General features: G+C 35.6%; 1 protein-coding gene across 3 annotated transcripts in view; it reads left to right on the top strand.

Moving 5' to 3' along the window:
- The window catches only part of ERCC6L2 (ERCC excision repair 6 like 2), a 58,335-nt gene that overhangs the window by 14,553 nt on the left and 16,475 nt on the right, over nt 1-27,307 (top strand). For 2 of the 3 annotated variants that reach the window (XM_014069620.2, XM_014069618.2), the window contains exons 7-17: nt 2,787-2,927; nt 6,326-6,439; nt 8,429-8,548; nt 13,532-13,603; nt 14,775-14,920; nt 16,313-16,408; nt 16,504-16,603; nt 18,543-18,695; nt 19,350-19,421; nt 21,029-22,193; nt 23,851-24,005. In XM_014069620.2, the coding sequence (XP_013925095.2) occupies nt 2,787-2,927; nt 6,326-6,439; nt 8,429-8,548; nt 13,532-13,603; nt 14,775-14,920; nt 16,313-16,408; nt 16,504-16,603; nt 18,543-18,695; nt 19,350-19,421; nt 21,029-22,193; nt 23,851-24,005 (2,334 nt within the window). The remainder of the gene's footprint in view (nt 1-2,786; nt 2,928-6,325; nt 6,440-8,428; nt 8,549-13,531; nt 13,604-14,774; nt 14,921-16,312; nt 16,409-16,503; nt 16,604-18,542; nt 18,696-19,349; nt 19,422-21,028; nt 22,194-23,850; nt 24,006-27,307) is intronic. The other variant, XM_087715916.1, reaches the window with a different exon arrangement.

Below are 27,307 nucleotides of genomic sequence, written 5' to 3'. Positions count from 1 at the left end.
CAAAATCTGTTCCTATGGAATGCATTCTTGATTGTCTGAGCTTTTTAGAAAATACTAGCCTCTCAGTTTTTCTTGATTTCATCTTTACACACTTCTTTGGGGAAAAATATTTGCTCTCAATGGATTTTTGGAATGTTTGCATATTTTTGTCACTTCATATGGTAATGGGTCAGTATGAAAAAAAATGTTTTTTTTTAGGTTCAGTAACTTGTTGCATCAACTTTAGATACAATTCCCAAAAGCTTTCTATAATTGATCCTCATGCTCTCACATCACTGTCACATCACCTCTTTATGCAGGTTCAACTTATAATATTTAAGTGTTTTTTAAAATGAACCTTCTGTGTCACCCCATAACTTTTCTATGGACTCTGAAACATTTATTTTCCCTTCATTTTATAGATTTGTTTATATATTTAAAATCACTTTTTTGCTGTATGACACACTGGTGATTCAGCCTCAATTGATGCATGGATAGCCTGATATTGCCCTGTAGAATTCTCTGATTAAATGCAGAAATCTTGATTCCATTAAATAATGTAGAGTTTTCAGGCAACAAGGTATCTCCAAACTGTGACAAACCATGCTTGAGAGTTAATATGAGATTCTTATTGTGGAATGAAGTATTTGGTTTTCACCAGGTATAATGATACCCATAGAGCCTGAAAAATTCCACTTTTAAAAACACATCTCCAGAAGTCCTTATATATATGTTCTAGCTGCTTTTTCACAAAATAGAAATGAGCCCCAGTATTACTGGTATCAAAGAGGGGATCTGGGTGGTGAACAATATAATATAACTGATAAATAAAAATACATAAAAATTAAAGTTCAAAATTAAATTAGGATTAATTTTTTATAATTATAGAATAAGACAATTAAACATCAAAATGGGAAAATCCTATGATGGCCATTTAACGTTGGAGTAAAACAGGCTGCAGGGAGCAGCTTTCAAGGGATTAGCCAGGCCCATGTTTGTATGGTCTCTGTGGCCTCCCCCCATGCAAGGCCACTGAGCTAATTTATGCTTGTTTAATAGTGTTTAATTGTTTCTTGCAATAAAATTTTGTAATTATTTTGAGTGGCCAACTATAGTAAATTTAATAAATTAATCAAATTACCTTTTGCTTTTCTTTGGATAAATCAAAAAACACCCAAGCCAAAATGAGAAAATTATTTATTCAATTTGTATGACTGTCCATATCAGACTAGTAACTTTTTTGTTTGGTTGTATTGGTCTGAAGTCCAGTCTTCTAACATTTTATTAGGTCTGTAGTTACCTTAATATCTCTACAAAACAATGATATTTATCTTAGTTCATCTATGCAATTTAATGATATAGCATATGAAATAAGGTATAGAATAATAGTCAGATTTTTTAAATTGCTCAGATCATCTAAAATTCTTATTTTCCCGTGAGTGAAACCTACCCAGAGTGCATCAAGATGGAATTTGGTTGTTAAATTTCTACTCTGGACTGTCCAGAGTCATGAGGACTTTAAATGAAATACCTGTTTTGGTTTTGATTTTGCTCTTTGTGGCAGTCTATTCATGTAAGTTGTATTATTATGTGGAATTAAAGGAAAAGACTCAAGACTTTCATCTTTCAAGAAGATTCCAAATATGATTTATGCAGGCAGATATTTTATGAAAGAACCAAAAGCTTGACTTGAAAAATAAGAGTTTGAAATAAACCCTTTGCTTTTCTTCTCATTTCCAGTAAATATTTCTGAAACATAACAATATATGAATAATTTTCATGCAGAAGCATTCATAGGTTGATGGAAGATGCATAGATGTATGCATGTATAATATAGCAATAGCAATAGCAGTAGACTTATATACCGCTTCATAGGCCAACATACAATATGTTGTATCTATTCAAAATCCATGAATTAATTGAAGTTCCATACTTTTTGTACCTCTTTTTTATAGTATAAAAGTTTATTAAGAATTGATAGATGCAAAAACTGTGTTGTTTGTTCCCTTTATGAAAAGTGTACGACTTTTCAGTTATCCTGCCTAGAATGTTTTGATAAATGTAGAAATACATTTTAGAGAACACCCAATCCCAAATTTAATAAAGATACACATTTGTCTGCTGCTCTTTCTTCCTTGTTTATACCTGTCTTTCAGCTAAAGCTTGTAATAATGCAGTCTAAACTGTGTTTTCTAAAGAGAAGATTAACAGCAATGTCACTCTGTTGCCTTTAATCTAGAAGCTTTTATTTTATCCCATTCTCTTGATAATGTGAGTATATGTTCAAGATAGCATTCGATTATTATAGCACAGCATGGTGCTGCTGCTTTGTGGGTGGCCTAAATGCAGGAGGGGTCTTACAATATCTGTATCCTGCTGGTTGAGACCAAAAGATGTCATGGAGATGCCACCCATGGTCTTAAAGAGGAAGGATTAAGTATGTCATACCACTGTCCAAGAATCCCCCCCTCCTATATCAGCCATTCAGAATGTCAGTCTTAAAAATTGGCTGTTTTCTTTTATTTCTGCTGCCTGCATTAGTCTCTACAATAGTGCCAGGAAATGGCAAATGGATCTTTTAAGCAATTTAAGATCCATTGTCTTAGGGATTGAGAGGGATCACAACAGTTTATCTTTCACATTCTTAGCAGATTGTATCATTTGAATATAAAGTGCTAGTTGATCATAATCTTTGAAAAAGAATACTAAAGCCCACCTCTTCAGTTTGCAAGCTTGGTACATATTTTAGTTTGTGATGTATTATTTGTGTTGTTTTATTCCCCCTGTTTTGGATTTTTTCTCCCCAGACAGTATATTGTTATTTGACAGAGTTCCAGAGAGCGGTTTATAAGACTGTATTGGAGACAGAAGACGTGCAGTTAGTTCTGCGGGCACGTGAAGCATGTAGCTGTAATAGTGGCCATAAAAGGAAGAATTGTTGTTACAAAGTAAGCATTATTTTTAAACTGAAGTTTGTTTGAAGTACAGTGACCATCTACAATAGTCCTTTGACCTACTCCATATCCAGCTTCTGTTTTTTCCCCTCATAAATCTTAACGGGGCCATAGAGTAGATGGATAATGACATTCTGTAATGTAGATAGAATAAATACAAAAACGCTATTTTGGGGGGGAGGGGGTGTCAGATCTGTGTAATGCTTCTTACTTTATTTTTTTAAAAAATAGCACTGATTTGAATTACCAAAAAAGAAGTTCAATCACTATTGCTACGGTATTACAACAATGCTAAAATGTGTCTATGAGAGCCAGTCTGGTGTACTGGTTAAGGTGTCAGACTGAGATACTCCAAGTTCTGGTCCTGCTTAGATCCAAAGCCAGCTGGGTGACCTTGGGCCAGTCACTTTCTTGAAGGCCTAAGAAGAAGACAATGGCAAACCACTTTTGAAAAACCTTGCCAAGAAAACTGCAGGAACTTGTCCAGGCAGTCTCTGAGAATTGGACACAACTGAATGGAAAAAAGAAAACTATCTATTGGGTTGAGACTAATGCATCTTTTGATAAATAGATTTTTTGTAATGGGATGCTAAATGTGTGTCTAATCATACCATCACTTTAAAATGGTCTCATTGAATACTGTTGATTTACCTCAGGTTAAGCAGATGTATTTGAAAATGTTGTCTCAAAAGAAAAAATAATCAAAGAAAGGCTTTGTGGAACACTTTTACAAGCTATATTACTAAGACATAATAGAAGCTGTTTTATTATTGCTCATCTCGTGTGATCCATAAAATGAATAAACTTAATTTTTGTCATGTTTACCTCATTGGAATTACTACAACATAAATGGCCAGTGAATCATCACTTAAAAATCAGCCGGGCACAGCCAGGAAAGTAGTTATTTGAGACAGTTGTTGATATTGTTGTTGGTCTACTGGAAAGCTATCAGATGAGGTTTTTTTTTGTTTGAGATTTTTCAGTTTAAATATGTCTCAGATACTTGAAGAAGAATACTTTGAATTTTAAGCATGTGGTGCGGAATAAATTCCCAGGTGTTTTTAAGTTTATATCCTAACTTTATACAAAGTAAGCAAAACTAACTATTGTGAAAGATGAGGCAAAATACACTTTTGCCTAGGCTTCAAACATAGCCAACAGAGAAGAAGTGGAGGCAATATTTTTCAGAATCTGGAAGTCCAGGGGACTTGGCCCAGCCATCATTAATATGGAGGGAAAAATGAGCTAAAAGATTATTCCAGATAATTTTTGTTACTTTTTTCGATTTAAGCATCTGTATTATGAAAGCCAGTTTGGTTTAGTTAAAGTCATTGGGGTCTAGGCCTGACTAAGGTACAAAGCTGAATGTCCTTGGCTCAGTCACACTCTGCAAATCCTAAGAAGGAGGTCATGGGAAACCACTACTGAAAATGTTGCCAAGAAAACTGCAAGGACTTAATCTAGGCAGTTGCCAAAAGTTAACACTTACTTAAATGTATCCCTACACACACACACACACACACACACACACACACACACACACACACACACACACACACACACACTGTTATACTTTACGTTATTTGTTTTAGCCATGAAAGTCATGCACATTTCAGCATTTAAAGGAAGGTAATATAAACTATTCTGTAGACCATCATTTTTTGTGCATTAATAAAACTGCATGCTCCTTCACTTTGCTTGCTCAGGAAGAGGGAACCAACATAATTTAATAGATGACTGGCATCAAGAAGAATGGACAGACTTCATAATAATTGGAGACATTGGGACACGAGGGACTGTAACAGCTGTTGCTGCCGATAGGATTTACACGCCTAAAAACATATGGAAGTCTGCAAAGTACATGGAAGAACTGACACAAGATGCCAGAGATAGGGAGTGGCATCTACAGATTATGCCTTTCTGCATAACAGTGGCACATCTGAATAAACATTAAGTAGCCAAAAGATGTTTAACAAATGGACTAATGAAATTGAAATGCATCACTTAATCAAAAATGCATCACTCAATCTTGGTCCGTGGCTTTCAAGCTATGTTTACAGAAATCATTTCTGATTTATTACAATATTTCTGATTCTTCTGAGTAGCTTTACCTGTGCTTTGAATTAAGGTCTGATCTACATTAGTTGAACTGGGCAGCAAAGCATTCTTAACCTGGTCCAGATGCACGTTGGAGTTGCTATTTTGATTCATTACCCATATACAAAACTTCCTACAAGCAAAAACATAATAATGCTAACATGATAGAGATACCTTTAGGCCAGTGGTTCCCAAACTTGGCAACTTTAAGACTTGTGGATTTCAACTCCCAGAATTCTCCAGCTAGCCCTTCTGGCTGGAGAACTCTGGGAGTTGAAGTCCACAAGTCTTAAAGTTGCCAAGTTTGGGAACCACTGGTTTAGGCCATAGTCAGTTTTGGATGTGCTGTGCTTTTTTTATGCAGAGTATACAGTCAACATAAAATATCTTGAACAATGTACAATCTACATTCTGAAATACTTTAATCTATTATATCAGCTTAGATCTTTGTTATGCCTTTTCCATCCTATTCTAATGTTGGTATGGAGAGGTGGCTTTAGCAGGTTTAATTCATTACTCTCCACTCCAGCCTGGTTAGGATGGCAATTATTTCACTTAAATATATATTTAAATGTTTGCTTGGGGAGGGAAAGTACATATAATGGGCTGTGAAAATAACCTTGGCAAATAGGAGGAAGAACTGCAGCTCAGACAATGCTCCAATGAGAGAAATCTGAGTCTGAAGGAGGGACGAGGGGGAAGAAAGGAGAAAGGACCCTCTCTAGTTTTCTGGAAAGTAAAGGCAGGGGAGGGGAGAAGTGCTTTCAGACATGCAAGATTCTGTTACTGTAACCTCCAAATAAGGGTGATATTAATATTCATTGTTTGGCTACCTTGAAAGGCTGACAGTATAGATCTGCAGTCAAGCTAGCTCTTTTTACATGTAGGAGGACCTTGAATGAATAGAGAAAGCTAGAATTGAGTGCTTTTCAGATGATAGTTTCAAAACACACTGTATTTTTTGTTTGAAACACTATTGGGATGTTTGCTGTTTATAAAATGAAAAGGAAATTGACATTTTTTTGGCTTTTTCAAATTAGTATTTTCCCATTATAAATTATAACAAAACATTTTACTTTGATACTCTGACATGAAACTTTAGAGGTGGAATGTTGTATATTTTTTCCATTCAGTAAAGTACAAAATACATATCTTAATAATTCAGAATTCAGGTTTTCTCCCCAACCCTGAGAAAAGAAATCCAAACTGGATTTTGTGGAATAAGTATTTCCTGCCTTATTTAAGTACTATAGTTCTCTGAAACAGTTTCTCTTAAACTGTTTATATTTCTACAGACAAATGCTCATGGCGAAACAATGAACGCGTTATATTTCAGTTATGTGACAGTCCTTCGTAAGATAGCAAATCATGCTGCCCTGTTGCAGACGGAGAACACTAGCAAACAGCAGGTTAGTTTTCCCAAATTTTTTATTAGAAACAGCAACTTACCGGTAAATTCAATTTTTCATTTTATGTCTGACTCCATTCTGTTAAAATTATGTTGAAACTATATTGTTTTTCAAGGAATATACTTCCAAGTCTGCAATAGATTTATTGTTTGAGTCTGGTAATAAAAACATGATTATAGTGTCTGTCATCCTTATTCAGTTTGAGTGCAGGTATTCCTTGTTTAGTGATGTTTGCACTTATGATAGTGGTGAAAAAGTAACTTTACAATCAATCCACACATTTATGACCTACATGGATCTGTAAAACCGAGGAAAACTGAATTAAGATCATATGCATTTCACTTAAACACTGCTTGCTTAACGACTGAGTTGCCTATATTTCTCTTCCCAGATCTGTTGTTTTCTACCTTTACTTTTTTAATGGCAACAGGGACAGAACACAAATGTGTAAGGAACATAGCAAGAACTACACCATTAGTAAAACGGCAATGTGGTGGCCTCATTCCACTCCCTGTAACCTAGCAATCTCTTTGATACCTGCTGTGTGTTTTACATTCATTTATTTCAAAACAATCTTTCTGAGAACAGCTTTCTCTAGCCAGTATCAGTAGTTAAGCTAAAAGCCTGCTCTCACTCTCTCGGTTTTTTTTTTTTTTTTTGCCTTCCATTAAAAGAGAAAAAGGGATGACTGAAGAATGTCCAAAGGGGTTATGGAGGGCTTCTGCTTTCTAATTTCCCTTCTTTCTGTCTTGAAATATAAATATGGTGTAGTAGCTGTCAGATCTCCTAGCTAAGAAAAATCAGCAGAGGATTCATTGCCATTCCTCATTTTTTCCTCTTTCTTTCTAAGAGGTGAGGGAAATGAAATTACAACCAGAACCTGATTGTTGTAGTTTTAATCTGGAATAAGGGGGAATAGTCATGGCTCCTATTCCTTGTCCCAGCTCCTACCCACCTAGCAGTTCAAAAATATGCAAATGCGAGTAGATTAATAGGTACCACTTTGGTGGGAAGGTAACAGCGTCCCGAGTGCCTTTGGCATATAGCCATGCTGGCCACATCACCAGGGAAAATGTTTTTGAACAATGATGGCTCCCACCGCCAAGAAATGGAAGTGAGCACCATGTCCTAGAGTCGGACACAACTGGATAGGGAAACCTTTACCTAGAGATGGGCAGTCTATAGAAGATAGACTGCTACTTGCAGAAGTTTGACAAGGGATTTTCATTTGTGTAACAGTAGCAATAGCAAAAAGACATTCCTTCTATTTTAAATAAGTTAAAAGGGAAAAAAAATGGGGACAGCTGGAGTGACAAAAGGACAAATAATAAATTTCATGGCCAAGTGTTCTCAGACCTGGTCAGTTTCTTTAGTCTACTCCTCCCCATAGTTGAAAAATCTCATATATCCAACTAGGTTACATTCTACCCGTATATCATAAATCATATCTTAGATTGTTGCTTCTCATTTCAGGGCCTCCCCCCCCCTTTCCCCCCTTCTCTTCCAGAATATCTTCATGAAGTTCCTGCTATTTGTAGTCTTAACTATCAATTCCTCACCCTTCCTTCCTATCCTCCCTTCCTTCCTCCCACTAAATGTTCATGATGTGAACAAGTCTTGTATTCATAAGCAATATTATCCATTTTGTATTCATTCATGTGACAGAAATAAAAGCAAATTGCAAACTCCCTGAATGAAAGCACACTGTACTCTCATATATACCACATTGATTAATACATGTGCTTCTGTTTTAATGGGAAAAATGGGAATGGTTGATTCTTAAATGGAGACAGGTGGAATGAGTCTGCTATTTGTCTTTAATACAGAGACGGCATACTGGTCCTGACATTTGTTTTCTATATCTACATCAAATGTAGAATATGTAGAGGTTTTCAAATGTTTTCAGTTTCTCCTTGCACTGAGTATTCCATGTCTTTTTATTCAGCTATCAATAACTTTAGCATTTTTTTTATTTGTATTTTATTTTAGGAGGCCTATATCACAAGGATATGCAGCCATGTTTTTTCCAAGTTTCCTGATTTTGTGGACCTTAGCAAAAATGCTGCTTTTGAAACTCTTTCTGATCCAAAATATAGTGGAAAAATGAAAGTAAGTAAATAAGGGAAGGAGGAGTAGAGCTGTTTTCCAGTACATTTTTTTTTGCTTGCATTTAGCACACCATTTGTGAAAAAAACATAATGATTACATAATTATTATAAAACTATCATCATCAACACTTTACTTTTCTCGGGAATTTAGTTGAAGTTTCAGCAGTTTGGAATCAGGCAATGCAAATATCAAATCTCCTTCTTTCTACCGGCCTGGAAGGAAAAGAACCAGAATATGTAAAAGTACCCTATGATTTCTATCTTCCTAGAATTTGCAATACAGGTAGTCCTTGACTTAGGACCATAATTGAACCCAGAATTGTGGTTGTAAGTCTTTGCAACCATAAGTCGAGACACTATGTTACTGGTCCCAATGTTTTGATAATTTGTGTGGTGGTCATTAAGCAAACACATGGTCATTAAAAAAAATCCATTTTTCCCAATTGGCATTTTTTAAGAGCCAAGGTGGCTCAGTGGTTAAATGCAGCACTGCAGGCTACTGCTAGATCAGCAGTTCAGCGGTTCAAATCTCACCGGCTCAGGGTTGACTCAGCCTTCCATCCTTCTGAGGTGGGTAAAATGAGGACCCAGATTGTTGGGGGCAATATGCTGACTCTCTGTAAACCGCTTAGAGAGGCCTGAAAGGCCTATGAAGCGGTATATAAGTCTACTGCTATTGCTATTGCTATTTTTTGCCAGAAACTGGAAATAAAGACCGGAAACCTACAAAAAGAGTTATGAATCACAATGCAGTGATCACAGGATGCTATAAATGACTATGGAGGTTAGCCAGTAGCCCAAAAATGTGATCATGTGACTACATATGTGCAGCCATTGTACCTCAAAAACGATTTGTAAGAAGTTACGAGTGAGTGATGGTCTACTGCAGTGATGGGTTCTGGCTGGTACGCCATGGTACAGGTGTACCGGTGCTTCTGAGAGCAGCAGGCACTGCACCAGAAGGGTGCTTTGGAGAGCCTACCAACCCACCCGTGTTCCTTACTTGTATTTGAGCCAACTGGGCCATTTGCACATGAGCATGCAGCATATTGCACCTGCACAACACTCCACAGAGCAGCTGGAGCGTTGCAAGGCAGTGGGTTCTTAGCATTGGATGCCCAGAAATCATAGCATACCTTAATTTAGTTGATTCTCTTTTTCCTCCTTGTTTAAAAAAAAGATGAATATATTGGGATTTTTTGTTTACATTTTATTGAAAAGATTAAAATACAAAATACAAAGGGAAAAAAATTTACAAAGACAAAACAAAAGTAGACAAGAATCTTAAAAAAAGGTAAATTAAAAGGATAAAGAACAAAAACACATATTATCCCCTCTATTTGAACGTTGTTTGCAGCAACAATATTGCAGCAATATAATAGCTTCCCCCTTGCAAAACAGATCCAAAATTTATAAATTTCTACACCTATTTGCAACAAATTTGATCTGTCATATCTATGCCATCTGTATATCGATATATTTATCATCCATCCATCCATAAAAATAAATGGTTAACAGGTTAACAACTGCAAAGTTAATGTTCAAAGCCCTCTTTTAACAATCTGTTATTGCAATGTTCTTACTAGGTTTCTTATCTACCCCAATTATTATCTTTGATCCATCCAGGATCAGATACCCTGGTTTGACTCTTAAAAATAAAACCCACCCTTAGGATTTTAATTGGGAGCTTTCCCAACAATGCACCTTAGTTCTGAAATTCAGGAGAGGCTGAATATATTGTTGATCGATTTTAGTGGCTATTGTTAGTTCCAGCTTTGAAAATTTGTAAGATAAAATATATGGGAAGGTTTCTGGTGATGATTCAATCCCTCCTGAGCTAACTAGAAATAACTCAGTAGTGGGCTTTTATTTTGATCTTCTCAATAATTATGATAAAAACGAGGCTAGCAGCTATTTTTTCTAGTTTTAAAAAGAAAGAGAATGCCTAGCAAACACTAGACCCGATAATTTGCTTAGCACAATCAGTAAACTCTGCACCAGTCATCTGTATTGGAGTCTAAGGGACAGGAACAAGAAAAATCGAGTGGAAGAAAATGCTAGTTCCAAAAAAATTGATGTATCTTTGACTACTGCCTAGTGCTCCAACATTTAATTGAAAAACACTCCTTTCAGAGTCCTTTCTTTGTAGGCAGCCTTTATAGCTCTCAAGTCTACATTTCATTCTCTTTCTTGACTTTGGGGAAGATTTGTTGTAGAAAGTGGAAGCTTCTGTGATTGATTAGTGCTTACTATCTCTTATTCATATCGCCACAATGGTATGTCCCTAAAAGTCAGATGCAAACTCCAAAGTCATTAATCAAGCACTATTACGACCTAAAGGTTGAGCAAAGCTTCTGTTAAATTTCTCATAAATGCTGTGCCGGGTCTTCTGTTCCCCTCCCTCTGTATCGTCCTCCCCCAGTCAAAGAACATGGATAGATGGAGTGATGATTCTTTCTAGGTCCCCTATAGGACTCAAAACAACATAGCAAGGGAGAGGGTGGCTTCGCTCAATATTGAAGAGATGATATCTGGAAATAAGCTTTCATAAAACCAAGTTTATGGCCTTTGCCAGGAGATCAAAGGGACACTTCTGACATGTACTTGTGATCTAGAAAGGGAACAAAGTTGAGTAAATCTCATGCTTTTAAGTGTGATCTTTCATACTTCTGGCTCCAGAAAGCCCACAGCAACTATGATCATCCAATCATCAAGAAATATACTATTACTACTTAAAATTTATTATAATCAAAATATAGCTTCTTCAGACATGCAGCCCTTACACTATCTGAAGAAATTTTTTTGCAAATTAGTCCCTCTCCCCAACTGGCATTTCTCCAAATTCCATAAAACAGATATCACACTGTATCTCTTACTGACCTATAATTAAATGGAAGTGTAGTATGGAGTATGGATGTTGTTACTAAATTTTTGGCCAGGGCAGTGTTTTTCTCTATGGGCCTAGCCGCACTAATGCTGAAGGTAGGTCTCAGTCCTCCTGTGTAAATCTTGCTGAACAAATTATCACTTGAACTCTACTCTTCTATTTCATTTGCTCTGCGAGCAGCACGTAATGGGGACACACTACCAAACTGATTCAAGCTCTAAACTTTTCCACCACAGAAAACCTAAGGCTGGGATGGCGAACCTATGGCACGCGTGCCACAGGTGGCATGCGAAGCCATTTGTCAGGGCATGTTTTTGCTATGACAGCTTTCCTTTTTGTGAGGCCATTTTTTGCCCTCCCAAGGCTCTAGAGGCTTTATGGGAGCCTGAGGAGGGCGAAACAGCCCCCCCTCCTCCAGGCCCTCCGGAGGCTTCAGGAGCTTTCCTGAAGCCCCCCGGGGGTCAAAAAACTGGCCCTATGGGCAATGTTCCCTCTATTTTTTTTTCAGTGTGTGCAGAAAAGTATAGTGTTTGAGCGGCACATTTTCATGCCTGAGCACCTGAATTTTTTTTAGCCATAATTGCCATCAGAGCAGATGTTGGGGAGGGGGGCAAAGAGGAAAAGGGTCTCCTCCCTCTACCTCAGACCCCCAGGAAGAGAAGGGAGGGGGAGAGAAAAGAAAGGAAATGGGAAAGAAGAAAAGGAAAGGAAAAAGGAAAGGAAATGGAAAAGAAGGAAAGGAAAAAGGAAAGGAAAAGAGAAAGGAAAAGGAAAGGAAAATAGAAGAAGGACAGAAAGGGAAAGAAAAAGTGGAATGGATTGGTACTGCTCAAAAATCAAGTCTCAAGATCCCGTGAACCCCTTTGGCTCAGGCAGTCCAATTCCATGCTGGTTCTCTCTCTGCCCGAAGCGAAGGGATTGCAGAAAGACTGCCCAGTCCAGAACGGGGCTTCAGACAATGCAATGCCTGAGAAACCCCGGTCGTGCAGAGAAATGCAGGCTACAACCAGTGAATCACGTTTTTCCAGGAACCAACGAAGCCCCATAGGACCAATAGGAATTCTCCCTTCTGCAGCCTCATCGGTCTCCAATGAGGTTCGTCATCACTGACCTAAGGTATAGCAGTGGTGTCAAGCTGGTGGTCCATGGGCTGGATGCCTCACTTGCAGGCCACGCCCACCCCAGTTCCGTGAAGGGAAAAACATTGTGAAATGTCACATGACGGCAATGTGATGCTGCGAGTTTGACAGCTGTGGTACAGAGCAATATTAGTTGCATATGTTAAACCAGCCTGGAGTGGGGAGGGTCAGTCGAGTTTATGTGACTGAATGCATATGTGATGCGGCGATGCTACTGTGAGTGGGGGTGAGTGCACACATGCACAGGCATATGCCTAGGCCAATCACTCATGAGGCCCAGTGGCCAACAGGTTGTGGGTAGTAGGCTGCAGCCCACAGGTTGGGACCCCTGCCTTAAACACTAGAGGGCCTAAAACCATAAGGATCTTTACTTTGGTTTGCTGCAGTGCCATCACTGCTGTGATAGGTGGGAGACATAGGAAGACCTTTTTTCAATACGTTTGCCCCTGTAATGCTGGGCAGTTGGAACTATCAAGTACATCTTCCTGTGCTTGCTCATTTTAGATAGATGCCCAGATTACTCTTCTCAAACCATTCACTAGGCTTATAAACTTACAGAGCAATTCTAGTTCTCCCTACAAATCTCTGACTCAACCCATAATATTACCAAATTCTTGGCAATATTGGGCAAAAATTATCAGGAATTATGGCCAGACAGAGCTAAACAAACTTGACATGTGCTTTATACTGTTAGTGCTTATTTCCAGAGATTTTGGTTGTATAGCTTCTGTTGCCACAACTTAATTTTTAATTCATTTCTTTTTTGTAGGTTGCTTATAGCACACTATCAATTTACTATGTTTTATTCCATTTAACTTATGTTCTATAGACCAGTTTTCTGTGATACTTATTGATTTTTCTATATTTTTATTTTAAAATATCATGTTATGTAAAATAGATATGGTAAAACATTTGGGATGAGGTTTAATCAATGTTATTTTCCATTGTTCACTTCTAGGTTCTTCAGAAACTTTTAAATCATTTCAGAAAAAACAAAGATAAAGTGCTTCTTTTTTCTTTTTCAACAAAGGTGAGATATGATCCTAATGTAAGGCTCAGGGAATATTAGCATCTTTCATCCATTAGTGCTTTCTAGCTTGAAATGACTATGCATGGAACAATAGAGAACAAAGCATCTTCAAATGCTATAATTCTTTGCAGGAGAAAACCTTTTACATCATACATTTCTATTCTGATAACAACAAATCTATTGTTTGGGAAATGTTCCCCAAATGAACATATGAGATTTCCTCTCTCCTTCTCTCAAAACACTAACATTTAGGAGCATTCATGGAAAATAATTCAGATTCAAAACCAACAAAAGGAAATGCAGAGTAGATATTAAAAATGTGGAATGCACAAAATCAAATATAAAGAAACATCAATTTAGATGTGTGAAGTATAGAGTCAGCAAAATTTACTACAGCTGTATACATCCCCTGAATAACATGTAGAATATCTTTAACTGCCAGAGGGTATTAAAATAAACTGCCAGAGGATATTAAAGTAGATTATACTCCTGTTTGTGATTTTGAGATCCCCAGTATATTGTTGGCCCCTGTGCATTGCGGATGCTGGATTTATGAGACTTGGGCTTTAATTCAGCAAGGCTCTTCTTACACTCCTTGGTTCATGCAATAAAATCAATTTCTGTATATCATAATATGAGGATCATCATGTAGATATGATACATTTCTGAAACAGAGCATTTTTCTACAAGAAAAGTGATAGGTGAATCACTTGTTAAATGTAAAAGTTATTATTAGCAGTTTCTTTGGAAATAATTTCTATTGAATCCCAAGATATTTTTTTCTAAACCATATATATAAGATTGTGCTTCTAACTAAGCCCAAACACTTTGGTTTTGATGTGGGGCATTCCTGCTTTGCTGTTTTGGGGACTTATGACATGGCAATCAAGATCTGCAGCAAATGCTGCAAATGTGTAGAAATTTCACACATAATTGTCTGGTTTTTACAAATTCTGATGTAAATTTATGTGATGTTTCTGTATTAAATTACATTATTTATCGTGTGCTAGAAAGTGGGAAAAATTAAAATTTAATACTAATATAATAAATACAAACAATGGAAATGTTTCTTTTAATCTACTATGTGTGATTTTGGAATGATGAGAAAAAAAATGGGCTAACAGGAACTGGTAGTATTTTTTAATTGTTTAATTATTGCCTTTTCTATTAGTTACTTGATGTTCTGGAACAATATTGCATGGCATCTGGGCTAGATTACAGAAGACTCGATGGCAATACAAAGGCAGAGGACAGAGTCAAAATAGTAAAAGAGTTCAACAGCACGGAAGAAGTTAACATTTGCCTGGTTTCTACAATGTAAGAGAACCGCCATGTCTGCTTCTGTCTAGATAGAAATATATTGCAAATTTATTACACTCTTGATTGATCTTGCATTTGTCACCTCCTTGGGAAGAAACAATAACATTACTGTCGGCTGCTATAAAACTGGGAAGTAGACTTCATCACTCAAAACTCTGAGGGTAGAAGTTAGAAATGAATCAAGTGCTTATGTATTACCACCGTTTGTTTTTTTTTACTCTTCTCCTTTCCTGCGTTTAATTTAATATCTGAAACCAGTGATGAATATTGTTAACTAAATAAGAGTTTTATATTGGCCTCTCATCATTTAATGCTCTCAAAAAAGTAATTATAATCAGAATTATAAATAGCAGAAATCTCTTACAGACTTTTAAATCACTGATAGACTTTATATGAGCTTTTGCAAAAACAGTGGCTATTTTTCCTGATATAATACATTATATAGCTGTGTTCTAAAGTTTGTAAGCTACTAAGTATTTGATTTAGGAAACAGTTTGCTACTCTGATTTTTTTTTAAAAAGGAAAACCTATCACATAGTAATGTTACATTGACAGATGCAATTTGATTCCCAGTCTCTGGACTAAATATTGTAAGGTATCTAAATCTGTCAGTAAGATTTGTCAACAACAATAAACTTAATTGTAGAGGTAGCTACAAAAAAATGAAGATGATGCTATGAAACAGGTGATGAAAATCCAGTTCTCCTTTAAGTGCATCACTGCCACCCATTCTGATACCTTCCTTATGTCCTTGCTAAGTAGTTTAATGTAAAATTATTATGCACCATAATTGCTTATGTGGTCTGTTTTTCTCTAATTTAAAAATGATGGAAAGGAAGCATTGTATGAAAAATAGAACATTAAGATAATTTTATTTCTTGAATTTTTATTGGTAACCAAAATGAGCATGGATAACATCTCTTGGTATCAAATGGAAGAATGGTAGATTGGGTTAATTTTGTGGCAGAATACTTTTTCTTTTTAATAGAGTAATATATTTAATATAAATGTTAGGTTTTCTCCACTTAAGTGGGCAAAGAATGTTGCTGCACAAGTTATACATCTTAAAGTTATTATGCTACTGTAAAAACGGCTAAGGTTTTCCCATCAGGATGTGAATTATGGAAGTTATTAGGTATCACTACTCAAACGGTTCTAGGAAAATTTTGATGGACTATGGAACTGCAGTGAGCTTGTCTATAATGAAGATCTACATTGTATTTTTGTTTAATTTTATTTTGTAGCCATACTTTAATTGCTGATAATTTTGAAATTGTCATTAATTTGTAAAGAGGAAAAAAATTAGACCAGGACTACTACATGGTAAACATTGTTTTGTACTCTTGTATTTGTTCCTTAACCTTTACGTGTCTTTTCCTTATTATTAAGGGCTGGTGGATTGGGTCTTAATTTTGTTGGTGCTAATATTGTTATACTGTTCGATCCAACATGGAATCCAGCTAATGATCTTCAAGCCATTGACCGGTACATTCTAATTATTAAATTATTAAAAAAAAGTTTGCTTTCTATGGTTGGGAGGTTCATCTTTATTTTGATTTTGAAAATAATGATTTTTGCAGAGCATACAGAATTGGCCAGCGTAGAAATGTGAAAGTATTTCGCCTAATTTCTTTGGGGACTGTGGAAGAGATGATGTACTTACGACAGATTTACAAACAGGTAAAAGTTTTCATTATATTTGCAGTCATATTGGTTTCTTAATAAATTGCTCTGACCTGCCCTGTTTGTTGGGGAGGGGAAGTCAACCATATACAACTCACTAATCTTTAGTTTGGTTTTATAGCTTTTGGATTAATTTAATTCTGATTCACAAAATTAAGCATTCCTGCACTGGATATTATTAAGGAAAAGGAACTCTGCCATTCATCCAAATGCATTAATGAAAAAAAAATCAAATTTTATTTTATTACTATACCTATAATCAGAAGATATTTGTTGGGACAGCCGAAGTGGCACAAAAGGTTATGGAAACTTTTAAGTCTCGACATTTCTTCAGCAGACAAGAGTCGCCAAACTTGGGGAATGTTCATGCTTTGAGGTTTGTAGTTTTCAGGCTGAGGTCTGTAAAATTCCAAAAGATTTTCTCCCCTGCAGCGCTTTATAGTGCTCGGTCAATGCACATCTTGAGTATTTCATTTATCTATAGAATAAAAGGGAGAGGAAGAAGTTATTTTGCCTCTTCTGAAATATTCTTGTAAAGTGCAGATAGGGATTACTTGATCTCACTGCTGACATTTCTCATCTAGGATATTTACTGTTAACTATTAAGGATTTAAGGATGTCTATTCCTTCTTTCTCTTATTCTGTCTTCCAGTTCCTTTTCTGCTCCTCAGCTGACATCCTAATATTCCATGCCTCAACCATAAATGTGATATATTCACGCAGTCTGAATTTTAATCCTTCTAAATCAGACTTCTGATATCCTCCAGCTCTGCTGGATTTCAACTCTCATCATCTCCAAATAGTATAATCCATCACAACTGGAGGGCAACAGGCTGCTGGGGTAGTTTCCAGCACAGACCACAGAAAAGAAAACTGGAGAATACTACCATAGAAATGAGTACTATTGTGCTCACTAGGATTCAGGACTGGGAAAGAAGATCACTGTCATAGAAGGTCATATATCTAGAGTCTACGCAATATCTGAATTTGTGAAATATAAAGCTCTTAAGTGATCCTCAGTGCTCTCACTTTATATGGTGAAGGGAGAATAATTCGTGAGATTTAAAGTTGTGTCACAGTTACACATTTTACTGGATAAGATGATGCTATGTTACATAGATTTTGGCCGACGACCAATCTAAATATTTCCATATTTATGCAGTATATTTTAGATGCAATTGTTGAAGTTGGACTTCAGTAAACTGTATAGTAGAGATGCTGGTTTTGCCATCTTATTTCAGAGGCAGACAATGTATGATTCATTGGCTTCACATGCTCCCTTTACAAAACTATTCCCACAAAGCACCTTAGCTCAGAACCAGAGTGGTTAGGAGGAAGTGGGCTATTATTCTAGCCCCAGGGTATTAAACTCATGTCGTCGCATCATAATGTGACGTATCGTGACTTTTTATCCCTTCACTAAACCCGGCGTGTGTGTGGCCAGTACATGACCATCTGGCCCATGGGCCGCAAGTTTGTTCTAGAGTCTAGCTAAAGGGAAACATGGATGATAATATATTGGGACCAATTTCATGGCCTTTCTGTGACTTATCTCAAATAATACTTACCTGACAGTAAGCAAGTGTGAGCTTTATCTAGTATGTTAATATCATTTGCTATTCTAGTTAATGAATTATTGCAGGGATGAAGATGATGATAATGATGCCCTGAACAGTATGTCTTTATAAAAAGTTTTTAATAGACATTATTTCATATGTTATACAAAATAATAGGAAAGATCATATTGTACCTGTCCTGTGCTATATGTTAATGTGGTAGAACGATATCACATGCACCGGGGAAAATAAAAATATGTTATTTTCTTGTTGGACATTCTGCTTGCTTTTCATAAACCTCTTTCGGTACTCTGCATGTTTGGAAATTCTGCTACATTACTGACATGCGCATTTGAAACATGCGTATTGCTCTGTTTTAGCAACTGCATTTTGTGGCGATTGGAAGTAAAAATGCCAAGCGATACTTCAAGGCGGTTCAAGGATCCAGAGAGCATCAAGGAGAACTTTTTGGGATCCGTAATCTTTTCAGACTTCAAGACCATGGAACCTGTCTTACAAAAGAGATTCTAGAGGTACTGCGCATTTATTTGGGCTTTCTGAATATTTTGATTTATCCACCCTATTGTTTTTTTATGTTGCTGAATAATAACTAATTAGAAAATTCAAAAGACTATTCACTGATAAAATCACAAATTTTCATTGCATGAAAATACTCCTGTTTATTACAATAGCATTTTTTTTCTATTCACTTAATTTTAACTGTGTACAGATTTACTCTACTGGGAAATGTGAATACATAATTCTTTCCTTTATCTTCATCTTTATGATTTGGAGATTTTTTTTTGTGCTCCGGATGTAAGCTAATCAATCAGCCTCTCTTCTGGGACATTGTATTACATATCTCCTTGTTTTATTTCTGCCAGATTTCTATTTTGGGTGGGTTATATTCCTTAGGGCTGTAGGGATTTATTATTACATCAAACATTGAAATTAAAAAACTTAGGAAGTTCCTTTATATTGAGCTGGTATTTTTGACAGTTTTTCAGACCTTAGTAAATGTGCCAATTGATATTCCCTATTCCCATTCCTTGACCACAAATTGAAGTCAGATTTCTTACATAGGAAATGGAATGTTTATACTATTAGTATACAATTTAGTGACATAGTCAGAATTTGTAGACCAACTCAGGGATTGACTTATTTAAAATTGTTTTGCTTTTTTATAGAGAGAAGGTCAAGTAGAAGCTGGTGTCATGACAGCTGATACGTGGTTGAAAGAGGGATCCCAGCCTCGTGAGGTAAAAATAATAAATAATAATATCAAGAAACATGTTGTATAATGTTTTTGTACATGTGATTTATAACATTTCCTTCTACAAATAAAATCTGAAAAAAACAGGAAGAATTAGAACGAAGTATTAGGAATGTGAGGCCATTGATATTCTGAATTCAGTGCTTTCAGCTTGAATTATAATATACAAAGTTTATTTTCCAGTTCCTTTGACAGGTTTTGAATCCGGTTCATAAAAAGGTAGAGCTGAATAGATATGATTAGTGTTACATGGCATTGCAGAGCACAGCTAATACAGAGGAATCTCATAAGAAAACATTTATTAATGTACAACCAGTTAAGATGGTTTTTAAAAGTTAAATAACAAGGGATGACGCTTTTGATGTAACCATGGAGTTGGTGTAATAAATTGTACATTAGTTTTTTGACTTTTACTGTCTTAATATCATTATTGTGCTTCAGTTCAAAAGCAGGAGAATATTTTTCCCTAATGCTAAAATTCAGAATTCAGAATGTTCAGCCTAGTAATAGAAGTGAGAATTTATTATGATATATTGGAAGCAAGTTGTACAAGTAATTCCATGAAATATAGAGGGTCTGATATATGATTCCTATTAGAAAATAATAACAATTTTCAATAACTCTACCATGAGAACATTTGCAAAGTTTATCTGAAATACCACCCTTGACTTTAGAGTTTATATTGTTTATATTTGTAGTCAAGGGAATTATTTATATTTTGTTATATTCAAAGGCTTCATTCTAAAAGGAAGCCTAGTACAGCTGATAGACAAGATATGATAGGTATACATGCAACTGTACCATCAAAATATACTATAGAGAATGTGGAGATTAGTCAATTGAATGCATGAAAATATTTTTACCATATATTCCATTATTTCTTCAATATATTTCCTTAAAATTAATTAAACTAAACTTCTAATACCATATGTATTAATTACAACACTTGTTGAATGGAATAGGATTTATTTTCTTATTAAGCTTCACATGCCAATCTATACATCTTTGATTTGAATAATTGTTTTGCACAAAAACAAAAAAGAAAAAAATATTGAAAGATTAGACAGTGGAAGCCATAATAAAGATTTTCTCCTTAGTAAATAAATAATAGGTAGCTTTTTGTTGTTACATAGTTATTCCAAGAATTTGAATAGTTTCTAACAACCCCCCCCCCACACACAACAGTCTATACCTGTTTAATATAAGTGCAGTCTGAATGCAGGCAGAGCCAAGGAACACAAGACATCCTGCCAAAGGAAATGAGACAAGTCTATTTTTGATACTGTCACTTTTCTTTCCATCTCCCTGTGAAACTGCCAACATATTTCACTGTTATCTCCCAACTTTTGAAGTCATTTTTTCAGGGAGCTACATGTGAAAAGCGAAATTAGGAAAATAACCCCTCTTCATCACTGATTTACAAAACCAACCCAAGAGCTGATAGCCAGGGTATATCTCACCTTATCTTAAAAATCATGATACAGCTTTTAAACACTGACAATTACTTTTATGACAGCAATGCAGTTTTTAAGGGCTGATTATTACGAGTGTTATTTAATGAAACATTTTAAACCAGTAGCTTCTTTTATACAGGAGACAGAGTGTGATTATGAACATCAAGATACAAAACCATTAGAAAAGGAAGCACTTGGGTGTTCCAGTGACTTCAGTGATGAGGAACATGAGGAAATGTCTAAGGTCCAAGCAACAAAAAAGAGAAATTATAAAGCAAAACATGACAAAGTTGCAGAGGGACAGCTCAGTTTACTTCAGTGTGGATTTCCTAAACTTCTAGAAAAGAAAACTAGAACAGCCAAGGATGGCAGTTGCATCAGGATGGCTGTTGATGAAAATGCTGATCACAGATTTATGAGAGAGCAATCCAAAGGAAAGGCCCAGAATGATGGTTCTGTGAAAATGGAAGGCAGGAACATTTCAGGATGTAAGAAAACCTTACTGTCAAAAATGAGTGTGGAGAGACAAGAGAAACTAGATGAAGAAGCAAATAGGACTTATCCTGTTTTACCATGCTGTGCAGAAGAAAAGGATCAATGTAAAAACATATATAATTCAAATAAAGATGGAATAGTTATGGACACTGAAGACAGCTCAAGTGAAAATGATATTATCTTTCCTTCCCAATTTCCTAATGGTCAGGAATCTATTAAAAAATTTCAAGAGACTGACAGAAACAGTGACATTTTAGCTGCAAAAAAAATGCATTTACTTAAACCATTGCAAAAACATTTGACTTCTGAGGAGAGCTACACAAATGTTCTGCCTTTCAGTAAAATAAAACCATTTGAAAACATCCGAAAGACAACAGCTAGGAATGAAGTAAGTGATGTTAGCGACGAATCTGAAGATATTGAGATGTCCATTTCAGGAAAGCAGAAATTAACCAGTACTATGAAACAAAAACTATTCCAGAACAAGGAAAGAAATAAGTCTTCTAAAACTGTTGTTCATAGAAGCAGTCCAAGTAGAAAAGAAAGCAATGCTGATTCTCAAATTATAGAGGAATATTCATCAGAAGAAGAACATTTTCCAGTTAAGAAGGTTAATGCTAGTAAAAAAAATCTAACACTAAAGGGCAAGAGGAGTGGAATTCAAATGATGTCCAGATTCTCACCACATCTCAATTATCCTTCTATGACATTGAGAACACACAGTAATTCTAGCAGATGGGAGTCTTCTGTAAGCAAAGAGTCACCCTCAGGCCAAGGACAAAAAATAGGATCACTGGATGGACTTTTTGGTAATTATATTTATTTCACTATTTTATCATTTTGACTTAGGTTGACAGCCTTCCATCCTTCCGAGGTTAGTAAAAGGAGGACCCAGATTGTTGGGGGCAATATGCTGACTGTAAACCACTTAGAGATGGCTATAAAGCACTGTGAAGCAGTATATAAATCTAAGTGCTATTGCTATTTTCTTCTTTTCTATTTCATCTTTTACATTACATCTTCAGTTCTTCCTTAGACTTTCTCCTTGAGATGATAAATTCTTCCTAAACAAGGGTTATCGTACATCTCTGTTACGTTGCTTAAAAACTAAGATGTCCAATATCATCAACATAGTGTTTTGTGTTGCTTAGGAGTGGTCAGCTTTGCATGAATCCATTTTTTAGAGAGCAGAGAGATCAGAAGGCAATGTTGAGCCATTGGTCACTGATAACAAATTATTCTTCAAGAGTTGATCTTGTTGATAGTGTTATATAACTTGAACAGAAGCTACTGGAGGAGATCATCTAGGAATTCGCAACACATTAAACGTAAAGTATTTATTGAAATAAGTATTTACTTGCCGCAAATTATATACCATTCATGAGGTCCTACATTATACCTTCTTTGCAAAGTCAGCAAAACATATTACGTGTTGTTCTTATTAACTGATTTTAGGTGGGCTTGCATAACTTCTGCTAAACCAGTAGTAAAAGCCAATGGAACATTTGGCATCAAATCCTTGGAATGGCCTCTCACTAGCATCTGATTGGCTGTTACCCAGACTACCTTTGAGAAACTGGTCCAAATAAAGCTCTTCAAAGGGTGTTTTGGGTCTTCATTCTGCCTTAATTTTCTTGTAGTCTGGTTTTGTTAATATAATCTATTCTTGATTCTGTAAGGTTTGTATGTTTCTTGTAAATTGCCAAGAGTCCTTATGGATTAAGTGGTCATTAGAAGTAATTAATAATAACCTGTAGAATATTTAATCTGAATATAGATTGGTGTTGGTTCTTGTGGATTGCATAAAATAGTTTTTAGTTCTTTTCTGTAATCATTGAAACTGATCAAGCAGAAACAATTTTAATTGGTTATCATAAGTCCAATCTGGCTAAGTTAAAATTGAGTATTATAAATTTTTAAAAATATTTTCAGTAATCTTGTATTTTATTGTGTTATGCATCAGCCCCATTAATAATAATTAGAATGCAATATTTAACAATGATTATAATTAATGTTGGATCAAATGGCATTATCTAATTCACTTTCAGGAAAGCTAAACAAGTTGGATAAAGTTGGAGACACCACCCAGAAAGACTAGAGTGGGAAATTAAAAAACAAAAAACCTGAAAGAAGGCACTTTTATTGTCTCAGAACAACAACAGCATAGCATCCATGAAATAATTATAAGTTTAAGTCACTACAAGGGAAACAAAACCTTTCTCTTTACTAAAGAAGGATAAAATTTACATTTTTTTTCAAATTGCTAAATATTTAAAGCTAGAAATTAAAATGTACCATCAGCTAACTAAGATATTTAGAATTTCTAAAGAATTACTAAATTTTCATAGTAATGAAAATTAACATTGAGATTTTGTGAGGAACTTAATTTTAATGGAACATCCATCTACAAGTAAATCATATTGCAATCTTAAACCACTAATTTCTGTATTCTGTTTCAATTATTAGATAATGTTGCTGAAGTTCCATATGTTCATTCAAACCAACATGTGGTTGGCGCAAGCAAAGCTGAAAATAAAATGAGTCATTGGGCAGTCCGCGATGTTTTTGAACTACAACAATTTTCCCAGCTCCCAGCAAACATAGCAGTATGCAGAGCCAAGGTAAAGAGCAGGAACTTAGCTGTGTGTTTCTCTTGCTATTGTTTTTCTTTAACCCCAGTATTTTCCTTTTTAAACATGGCTTTCATTGTTGACCACTGTGAACGATCAAAGAGCACAGTTACTGGAAAACGATGCCTACAGCAGACTCTTAACAAAGTGAATGTTGCTATTTCTGTACCGAAGGAGTGAGAAAATTATTATGGAAGCTTCACTGAGAAATACTTAACGGTATATGTCAAGTATGCCAAGGATATGGTATATATCCTTTTGCTGCAGGTTTTTTTTAAAAAACAACAACAATCAGAAAGGAACCTCCGCATGTTTATTTCATATGTTAAATCAGAAGCTTAAATTGATATGTTTATTTCTGTAATTTCCCCTTCTTGCCATCTTTTTATTAAAACTACAACTTTAGGACTCGTGAGTTAAAAGGTTACGGTTATAGCAGAAGTCTTTTTTTGCTTTTGGGATGAATGTCATATGTAATACTTAAATTTGTATCAGCTATCCTATTGTATAAACTTGACAAGCCTGTTACATTATATTTGATTCATAAGTCTACAATTTACAGTCCTTTCCTTCAAAACCCCTTCTGTCTTTTTCATTTCTCCATTTTTATGCCTCACTCAGACATTATATGTCTATCTATTCACTATATTGGTAATTGCTGCATTACAAACACTGTAATGTCAATTAATTTCTTGAAGCTTCCCCCCCCCCCCTGAGATGTTGCAAACTTTATTGAGAAAGGAGAGAAAATCAATAGGAAGGACCAGTGTTAATCCTGTGTTTTAAAATAGAATGAAATAATCTAGAAAAGATTATCAATCCTTCAGTGACTGGGAAATTTTTCTTTTTGTTTTCCCTTTCCCTTTGCAAAAAAAAACAAAAACAAAAACACCAGCATAGATATAATGCCACTATAGGGGTTGTTAATACTGTGAATTTTGTCACATTCTGTCTTTGTTTTTGTTTTTGTCTTTGTTTTTGTCTTTGTCTTTGTTTTTGTCTTTGTTACATTCTGTAACAAAATTACAGGCATTTTAAAAACCCAGATTTAGGTAATGCAGTTGTCTCCACTTATTAGCATTAAATGAGCTCAAGAAAGATGCAGTATCTTCTTGATGTGGCCTTTGCTGACTTTAAATTAGAATTTTATTTGATTTCAAGGCCTTTCCTATAGGGAAAACTCAGAATACTAAGTTGTTGAATGATTCCAGGATTGGAGTTCATATAAAGTGTTCTCACTAATGCCTCCTGATCAGTGTACAGTGATCTGATGGATTGGGATATCAAGATCATATAAAGCACATATAAGATCTTTTTGATATTCACATGCCTTTTCTATAATCTATCTAACATTGGCAATGTGATCATGAGTGTTGAGCCCCATTCCAAAGCCAGTTTGTACATCAGGTGACTCTCGATCAATGACTTCAGTAGCTTTTGTTTAATGATTTTTAACATAAACTTTCTTGCATGAGAAATCAATACAAACAGCAGTCTCTGGCATCACATTTCTTTATTAATGGGATAAAACCAGATCTTTTAAAGTCCTTAGCCATTGACATGTAGTCCAAATCTTTTGACACGAGAGCGATAATATTAAGTTGCATTGGGGTTAGAAATTCCACAGGTATTCAATCAATACATGGGGCTTTCTAGTTTGGCAATTTCCCCATAACCCATTCTATTACTTCTTTCAAGATGTTTGATTATTTATTAATGGGGCTATCGTCATCATCCTGATGGTAAGTCAGACTGCTGTATATTCTTTTCAACTGTTCTTGATTTTCTGCTGGTCACTTGGTACATTTCCGTTGCGGTCTTTAACAATTCCTTGTCATGCTGAAAAGTTGAATTGCATAGTTCAGCTTTTTAACTTTGTCCTTATTATATTTGGTTTGAACGCCTTTGCTGATCAGCTATTTTGATGGTGTCATCAGATAGCCACTTGTTCATTCTCTTTGGTTTTTGGCTTGACACATACTTTCCAGCAATTTCCATGATATTACCTTGGATCTCTCGTCACTGTTTATTTGGGTCTTTCCCTTCTAAATTCAGAGACTTAACTTCTATGGCATACACAGGAGAGATGTTGTTCACAATGGATTTGGCGGGGGGGGGGGTATCTTCATTTTGCACAGTTTGAGCTTCGGTTTAGCCATTGATAGCTAATGATGTGAGCTACAATCAGCACCAGGAAGTGTCTTAACAGATGCAATTGAACTTTTCCAGGGTTGTTGACATACAGTGAAGCCTATCTCATTTCAATGTTGTCTATTGGATGCTGCCCATAACTGTATAACTATTGCTTGTGTTGTATAACCCACATGTTCAATATGTTGAGATGATTTTCCTGGCAAAATTGCACTAGGTGATTGCTGGCTTTATAATATTCAGCTAGCTTCAAACTTGCCTATTATTCTTGCAACTTCTCTTTGCCCTAACTTTACATTAAAATCACCCATAATATATGAAAGTTTCGTTTTTGGTATTTGCTTGAGAGCACCTTGAAGCTCACTGTAGAAAAGTTCAAATTCATCATCATTTGAGTCTACATTTGGGGCATAGATTTGTAGTATGGTGAGGTTGAGTGGCTTGCCTTGAATTTAGATAGATAAAAATATATAAAATATAATAATATCTAATAGAGAATAATAAAAACCCTAGGATACATGGAAATTTGCAAAAGCTATCAAAGTAGATGAAGCAAGAAGCCCCTTTTTCGGTTCATAGGCCGGCTTACATGCTTCTTTGGCTCCACAATCCTTATTGTGGCCTTAAGATTTTCCTTTTGGGGTGATTTCTACTTTTCTGTCTTCCCTTGTGTTCTAGTTCACTCGCTTCACCGGTATGAGAAATATTTGAATCTGTGATGTAGCATTTTGTAATTGTTGTTTCATGCCAATGGTTCTTGTTTGTCAGGCTATAATCATGTTGGACTTAGATGAGAAGCAGCTTGCAGAATCACAGTGATTGGTAGGAATCGTGTTTTGTTAAAGAAATATCTGTCTCCCACTCCTTTCCATTTATGGAAGGAGATTCATGTTTCATGCTTTCTGCTTTTTTATATTTATTGAGTGGGAGTTCCTAACTGGAAATGAAACCTCAATCTTGGTGGGGAAAATTGCTTGGTGATTTTATTTACCATCTTTGCTTCCTACTTTAGCAAACCTAATAATCCCTTTGCAATCTTTAATTCTAAATTTTTATGTGTAAGGCTAATTGTCATGTCCTCTGTTTACTTGTTGGTGCATTGTTTACTTCCTCGATGAAAATGAGTGATTTTGAAATGGATA

The sequence above is a fragment of the Thamnophis sirtalis genome, unplaced genomic scaffold, assembly GCF_051295495.1.
Source record: "Thamnophis sirtalis isolate CommonGarterSnake01/CBP01778 unplaced genomic scaffold, rThaSir2_p1.2 scaffold_5, whole genome shotgun sequence".
NCBI lineage: Eukaryota > Metazoa > Chordata > Lepidosauria > Squamata > Natricidae > Thamnophis > Thamnophis sirtalis.
The sequence above is the reverse complement of the archived record's forward strand: the minus strand, read 5'-3'. Positions and strand labels throughout refer to the sequence as shown.